The following is a 7,586-nucleotide window of genomic DNA, read 5'->3' on the forward strand; positions in this document are numbered from 1 at the left end:
ACCCTTCTGAGCATGGTCAACTATCACACCACTTCCATGCTACCTATATTTTGCAGAAGCTGTACCGAAGAGAAATCAAGCCGCCCTTCAAGCCTGCTGTAGGCCAGCCTGATGACACCTTTTATTTTGACACAGAATTTACATCGCGTACACCGAAAGGTTGGTATGAATTTATGAATTCAGCTGAAGCCTGTGTGAAATAATACAGCTTAATAATGGCTTGCCTGTGCCATCAGAGCAAGGTTTGCCTCCTCCTAGCTGCTTCAGGAAGGAGTCCCAGCCATATGCAGGATGTTATTGGGAGTTCGGTGCTGCATGATATTGCTCTTGTCTGAGCCACAGCCACGAGGGGAAGGCTTCTGCTTCTGCTGCTACTCCTTTTCAAGTTTTCCTTCAACTCCTGTTGCAGATTCCCCAGGCATCCCTCCCAGTGCAGGTGCACATCAGCTCTTCCGCGGCTTCAGCTTTGTGGCCACCGGACTGATGGAAGACAGCAAGGTGAAACCTGCACAGCCCCCTCTGCACTCCGTGGTGCAGGTGAGACATGGGAACAGAAGAACAGCTGCTCTGAGACTGCAGTAACTCCACAGTGGGTCTGCAGGAGCTAAAGGAAAGATATTCTGGTTTGAATTCTTGCACCCTAATGTTCTGTTGTTTCTACTGACTGTCACGTGCAGAGGTCAGCAGGGCACACTGAGTGTTTGCCTCCTTCTTGCCATGTGGACTCAGGCTGTGTCAATGAAAGGTGCTGCAGGAATGCAGTGTGCTGCATGCAGATAGTGTTAGCCTACTGACCTATATTTGCCATGTTCTCCTTTCCTCTCTCTCCCCAGCAGGAAGGAGAGGCTGTGGGATGTAGCAGACAGCAGTCTGTCACTTCACTTGGCATTGCAGTTAACTCATCACGTTGCACAAAGCATTCCCTGAACCCTCCCAGCTCATTTGCTCCCTGCTCTCTTGTTGCAGCAGCTGCATGGAAAGAACATCCAGTTCAGCGATGGCTACGTGGTGAAGGAGGCGATTGGTGTGGGCTCCTACTCTGTGTGCAAACGGTGCATTCACAAAGCAACCAACATGGAGTATGCAGTCAAGGTCTGAGATGATGAGTTCAGTCTGATCTCCCTTGTTAGATTTCTGTTCATCCCTGTAATGATCAAATCAGTAGCAAGGAATGAAATCATTTTCCCTGATTTTGTGGCACTTATACAATTACACAATTTTGGGGCAAAAGACAGGGAATGGTTATAGCACAGTATGTCTGCAGTGCACTGGCACAAGCTGCTCAGAGGAGCTGTGGATGCCCCATCCCGAGAGCTGCCCAAAGCCAGGCTGGTTGGGGCCTTACTGGATGGGGGGCAAGCCCACAGCAGAGGTTGGAACTGGATGGTTGTTACGATTTATCCCAGCAGGTGGCTGTGCACCGCACAATCTATTGCTTACTGGCCCCCTTCCCAGTGGGATGGGGAGAGAATTGGAAAAAAACCCCACCAAAGTAGAACTCATGAGTTGAGATGAAGTGATTTACTAAGATACAGAGAAGGATAATATATATGTGTGTGTGTGTGTGTGTGTGTGTATGTATAAATATATGTAGCATGTGATGCACAAGCAATTGCTCACAACCTACCAACTGATGCCCAGCTTGCCACTCAGTGAGTGCAACAGAGCAAGATGAACTCCCACTCCCTTCAAAACTCTCATTCACATGATGGTATGAAATATCCCTTTGGCCAGTTTAAGACAGCTGATTAAGGCCTGATTCTGTCCCTTCCCAGCTCCTTGGGCCTCATCATCCCTTCTCCAAGAAACTGGAATGGCCTTGGCAATACAATACTGCTCACCAACAACTGTAAACATTGGTGTGTTATCAACATTGTTTTTCTCTTAGAACCGAAACATAGCATCATACCAGCTACTCTGAAGAAAACAATTCTGTCCCAGCTGAAACTAAGACAATGGTCTTTAAGGTCTCCCTTCCAACTCAACCATTCTGTGCTTCTGTGATGAAGCCTTCAGCTTGTTTGCTTTGTCCTAGCCACTGTCCCATCCAGCTGTGAATAACCCTTACTCGTACCCCTGCAGGTTATTGACAAGAGCAAACGGGACCCTTCTGAGGAAATTGAGATCCTCCTGCGATACGGGCAACATCCAAACATCATTACCTTGAAAGATGTGAGTGTACCTTGAATGATTTCTCATGTGCATTGGGGTGAGAAAGCCACTCTAGCATGGGTACCCCAATGGCACTGCTCATCAGATCACTCTGGGGTGGGGAAGCATCCAGTCAGTACCACCTCTCTGTTGTTGACTTCTTTCTTCTTGGTGGTAGAAATACAACGGGGAAGCCCAGGAAACAGTTTTTAATTAACCCCCTCCACGTTTGCTTTGGTAGGTTTATGATGATGGGAAGTACGTGTATCTGGTGACAGAACTGATGAGAGGAGGGGAGCTGCTAGATAAAATCCTGAGACAGAAGTTCTTCTCAGAGAGGGAGGCCAGTTCAGTCCTACACACGATCTGCAAAACGGTGGAATATCTGCATTCTCAAGGGGTGAGTATGGTTACGTCTGCTTCTCTGGGTGCTTTGTATTGATGTTATGCCTCGTGTTGATGTTTTGGCAAGGCAGATAGGGGGCCAGAGCAGGGGCTGAGGATCTTGATGCAGCTTCAGTCCTTCTTGGGTCATGAATGTAGCATTGCCTTTGTTCTTCAGGTAGTTCACAGGGACTTGAAACCCAGCAATATTCTCTATGTGGATGAGTCAGGAAACCCAGAAAGCATTCGTATATGTGACTTTGGCTTTGCCAAGCAGCTGAGAGCTGAGAATGGTCTTCTCATGACTCCTTGCTATACTGCAAACTTTGTGGCACCTGAGGTAAGCACCTTGCTGACTTGAGGCTTCAGTAGCTGTCATTCCTCTCCCCCAGGCTGTGTTCTAATTCTGCACGGATTGGTCTAATTGTGCCTGTTCCGGCATATTTTGTCTGGGATTTGTTAATTAAAAAAATTACAATAGCTACAGCACAGAATAAATACGGGATCCCCAGTGCAGTCCTCCAGCTTGTGCTGTCCATATTGCTGGGGCTCTGCATAGGGAAATGAGATGCTAAAATCCCAGTGATTTCATAGGCTGCTTCTCTTCCTGATTAACTGACCTGTTAAAAGGAGTGGGATTACTTTCCCTCCAGCTATCTTGGTGTGGAAGAAAGGAAAAGAGATGGAAAGCAGTGGAGCATATATGCAGTGTCATCACTTTGGAACACAGCTTCTTTCTTACTTATCATTTTGAAGAGCTGGGACGGTTACTCTGTTCTGTGAAACTGAAGTCTGATATGAATGCTGACATTTAGTCCATGCCTTTGCTGTTCAGTGGGGCTTTAGCAGCTTTGCACCCAGCCTGCACAGGGGGCTTATGCTGCTCTTCGCAAGCTGAAACAAGCTCAGCAACCAGAACCAAACATATTTCTTCTTTGCTTATTCCAGGTACTGAAGCGACAGGGTTACGATGAGGGCTGTGACATCTGGAGCCTGGGAGTTCTCCTTTATACTATGCTGGCAGGGTAAGTGCCTCTCCTCATGGCTTCTTGCTGCCCAGAACCTCTCCCTGGCCTGGATACAGGATAGTTAACATCGTTCTTGCTCTCATCTCTCCTCAGCTGTACTCCATTCGCAAACGGACCCAGTGACACTCCAGAAGAGATCCTGACTCGAATAGGCGGGGGAAAGTTCTCTGTCAATGGAGGCAACTGGGACACTGTTTCTGACATGGCCAAGGCACGATGTGGAGTCTGTCTGCATTGTATTACAGTGTGGGCTCAGGCAAATATGATGCAGGTTCAGAGCAGGTTGGGGGGGAGGGTAGAGGGGAGTGGATAAAAGCAGTAGAGTGGCTTCTTCCTCATGAGTAGCTCAGCACTGTGCCTTTGCCTGCTTTGTTCTAGCTCAGGCTGTGAAAATTTGCATGCAGCAACAACCTCGTGCCTGACTCACACTGGGTTTGTTGCTGTGTTATACCTCCCAGGCCCACTGAAAACATATTTTATACAAAAGGAGCTTGATATCTGGGGTCCTGACACTTGGCTTCTGAACTGAAATCTCAATATGGGAACAGGTGGGCGGCATTTTTTCTTTTAAAGTATGAAGTCTTCAGATGTCTGACTTTCCAAATGATTCCCTTAGGACCTAGTATCAAAGATGCTTCATGTAGATCCTCACCAGCGCCTGACAGCCAAGCAGGTCCTGCAGCACCCATGGATAACACAGAAGGACAGCTTACCCCAGAGCCAGCTGAATCACCAGGATGTCCAGCTGGTAAAGGTACAGAGTGGGCCGGGTTCCTTGTCCCTGAGCTCTTTGGAAAGCAGTCGTCCTGGTGTGGGCAGAACAGACTGGTAGGTTGTAGAGCTGTGGGCTGGGGAGGCAATGCCAGTGTTTGAGGCAGGAAAGCAAAGGGTTCTTTGAAGAACTGACTGGACAGCTAGGCCCAGAGAGTGATGGTGAATGAAGTTAGATCCAGCTGGCAGCAGTTACAGATGATGTTCCCCAGGGGTTGGTGCTGGGGCCAGCCCAGTTTAATATCTTTCATGATGATCTGGATGAGGGGATTGAGTGCACCCTCTGGAATTTTGAAGATGGCACCAAGTTAGGACAAAGTGTTAATCTGCCTGAGGGTAGGAAGGCTCTACAGATGGACCGGACAGGCTCCTTGATGGGCTGAGGCCAATGGGATGAAGTTCAGCAAGACTTTGGTCGCAGTAACCCCATGCCAGTGCTACAGGCTTGGAGCAGCATGGCAGGGAGTTGCAAGGAGGAAAAGGACCTGGGGTTGCTGTTCAGCCAAGTGTCAACTATGAGCCAGTGGAGTGCCCAGGTGGTCAAGAAGGCCAATGGCATCTTGGCTGTGTCAGCAGTAGTGCAGCCAGAAAGAGCAGGGGTTGATCATCCCTCTGTACTCGATGCTGGTGACGCAGCACCCCAAGTTCTGTGTTCAGTTTTGGGCCCCCTTTACAGGAAAGACATCAAGGCCCTGGAGCATGTCCAGAGAAGGAAATGGATTTGTGAGGGATCAGGAGCACAGTGCTATAGAGAGCAGCTGAAGCAACTGGGATGGTTCTATCTGGAGAAGAGGAGGCTCAGGGAGACGACATCACTCTCTACAATTCCCTGAAAGGAGGTTGTAATGAGATGGGAGTCAACCTCTGCTATCAGGTAGCAGAGATAGGATGAGAGGTGATGGCTTCAAGGTGTTCCAGAAGAGGATCAGATTTAATATTTGGAAAAATGTCAGAAAGAGTGGTAATACATTGGAAGAAGCTGCCCAGGGAGGTGGTGGAGTCATCATCCCTAAAGGTGTTTGGAAAACATGCAGATGTGGCAGTAACGGACATGGTCAGTGGGCATGGTGGGAATGGGCTGGGGTTGGACTTGGGGATCTAGAGGTCTTTTCCAAATCTCACTGATTCTATTATTCTATGAGTGGCATGTCAATGAGGGATGGAGATTTAAAGAAAAGAAACAAGATGGTCCTGGCTTTGTTTATGGCTGCTCTACTCCCTCCCCTTGTAAAGCATCTCCCGCATCTGAGTGATCACTCTTGTGTCTTCTCTCCAAGGGGGCAATGGCTGCCACATACTCTGCACTGAACAGCTCTAAGCCGAGCCCCCAGCTGAAGCCCATCGAGTCTTCCATCCTGGCGCAGCGGCGGGTGAAGAAGCTCCCCTCCACCACCCTGTGAGGATGGGGTAGTGTGGGGTGGTTACACCAGACTTTGCACAACTACTGAGGTGTGGCAGGACATAGGGCAGTTGGTGCCTGCCCCTTGAGGACTTGTTCTCAAATCCACGTCAAGGCCAAGTGCCTTCTGCCTGCAGTAGACTGGCTCCTCCTTGTGTGGACTGATCTTTGCTGAGAGAACTTCACTGTAAAACTTTTTTGAAGTGTAAATTGTTGATTTTTAAAGACATCCATCTGTGTATATGAGAATTAGAATGTATAACTGATGTCAAGTGGCACTAAAAAGGAGCTCTGATTCACCCTTTCCCATGTAGGGCCAGATATTTGTTGTAGCTACGATATTTCAAATAAGGTAGGGATCATCTAGAGAGAGTCCAGCAGAGGGCCACAAAGATGATTAAGGGCCTGGAGCCCAGAACTGGTCGTGGTATTCCAGATGTTGCCTCTCCAGGACAGAGCAGAGGGGCAGGATCACCTCCCTCGTCCTGCTAGTCGTCCTGCTTTTTTAAATTCACGCCAGGTTACCATTGGCCTTCATTGGCCACCAGGGCACACAGATCTACGGAGCTGTGTAATTTGCCCTGTGACAGGCAAACCAGCAGTACTGTAGCAGGGCTGCATATCAGGCCACCTCCTCTCAGGTGTATTACACCACTTTGCAGTGGGAAATAATGAGACCTAGTTAGGACAAGGCAGGAATCAACAGGAAGGGTGGCAGGATGTGGGCTGCGGGGGGAACTCCTTCTCTCAGGGCATTTTAGTGTTAATCGAAACCAACGCTTTGAGGTGAACTGTGCTAGAAGTAAATCCCAGACCCACTCTCACCTGCAGGCCAGTGCTGGAGCTGCCCCAGTGCTGGCAGATCAGAATCACAGAGGCTGCGGATGCACGAGGGTGTGACTGAAGTCAGCAAAAGTCCTTGTGCAAATTTCTGCTACGGGCAAGTTTTGATTATTAGTTCCCAATCAACCAAGTGCTGTTACTTTTTTAATTCCAGTGCTCAATAAAAAAGGACGTGTTGATCTCTGTGTATGAGAGCTGTGGGAATCTGTGTGGCCAGGCAGCCTCTTGCTGCCTTCGTGGTTTTCTCTGACAGCATTAAACCTTTCCCAGGATATAGAGGGATTAGTTGCTATCATTTGAATGGAGGTCACATTACAAGGAGTGAAAGTGGGGCTCCTTCAACTTGCTGTCCCATAGGGCCGTAGGAAAGCTTTGGCAAGCTGAAATCTGGTATCCAGCTTCTAATCATGGAGTCTACCTGGAATTATTCAGCTGTGCCCAGGCACTGTGTTTACCTGCAGCCAAGCGCCTTGGAGATAGCAGTGAGCATCTCTCTCTGTGTAGATGCAGCTTCTGCGTAGGAAAGGCTGAGCTTTCCCATTTGGGAGCATAAATCAGCAATGTTTTCTGTTGTAGAAGGGCTGACCCAGCTGAGAGACTGTTTTCCTTCTTCCCACTGTGTAAAGCAGCCATGCCTTCCTCTTAATGATGTGGTTCTGACCTGTCAAATTAAATGGAGCATAAATAAATGCAGTTTGGCCTGGTAGCTGTTCCCACCAAGAGTTCTTGGGCTGTTTGGAAACTGAAGTCTGGCAACTCTCTAAGCAATCATCCTTTTTCCTTAGTGAAAAGCAGCACAGCTCCATGCACCCTCTTTGTATCAGTTCATGCAGTTTTAACTTCTTCCTGCAGATTTGCCACCAGTCACTGACTGGCTGGGGTGAGCCCAGGATGGATTGGCCTCAGGGTGCGACCAGCCCCCAGCTGGGCTTCACGATGCTCTGGGATTGTGGGCACACGCCAGGATGTGGGTCATGTGCTGTGCTTTCATGTAATATTCAACAATTTAA

At 48.6% G+C, this 7,586-nt stretch overlaps 1 protein-coding gene across 4 annotated transcripts in view; it reads left to right on the forward strand.

The window, feature by feature from the left end:
* The window catches only part of LOC122160446 (ribosomal protein S6 kinase 2 alpha), a 28,765-nt gene extending 22,010 nt beyond the window's left edge, over positions 1 to 6,755 (forward strand). For all 4 annotated transcript variants that reach the window (XM_042818931.1, XM_042818933.1, XM_042818932.1 and 1 more), the window contains 10 exons: positions 57 to 159; positions 410 to 537; positions 967 to 1,092; positions 2,083 to 2,172; positions 2,393 to 2,551; positions 2,714 to 2,875; positions 3,484 to 3,560; positions 3,657 to 3,774; positions 4,180 to 4,317; positions 5,612 to 6,755. In XM_042818931.1, coding sequence (XP_042674865.1) covers positions 57 to 159; positions 410 to 537; positions 967 to 1,092; positions 2,083 to 2,172; positions 2,393 to 2,551; positions 2,714 to 2,875; positions 3,484 to 3,560; positions 3,657 to 3,774; positions 4,180 to 4,317; positions 5,612 to 5,734 — 1,224 coding nt within the window. In that variant the 3' untranslated portion in view covers positions 5,735 to 6,755. The remainder of the gene's footprint in view (positions 1 to 56; positions 160 to 409; positions 538 to 966; positions 1,093 to 2,082; positions 2,173 to 2,392; positions 2,552 to 2,713; positions 2,876 to 3,483; positions 3,561 to 3,656; positions 3,775 to 4,179; positions 4,318 to 5,611) is intronic.
* Positions 6,756 to 7,586: the final 831 nt, after the last annotated feature.

This window comes from Centrocercus urophasianus, unplaced genomic scaffold, assembly GCF_019232065.1.
Source record: "Centrocercus urophasianus isolate 14NV4802_14NV808 unplaced genomic scaffold, USGS_Curo_1.0 seq_170, whole genome shotgun sequence".
Classification (NCBI taxonomy): domain Eukaryota; kingdom Metazoa; phylum Chordata; class Aves; order Galliformes; family Phasianidae; genus Centrocercus; species Centrocercus urophasianus.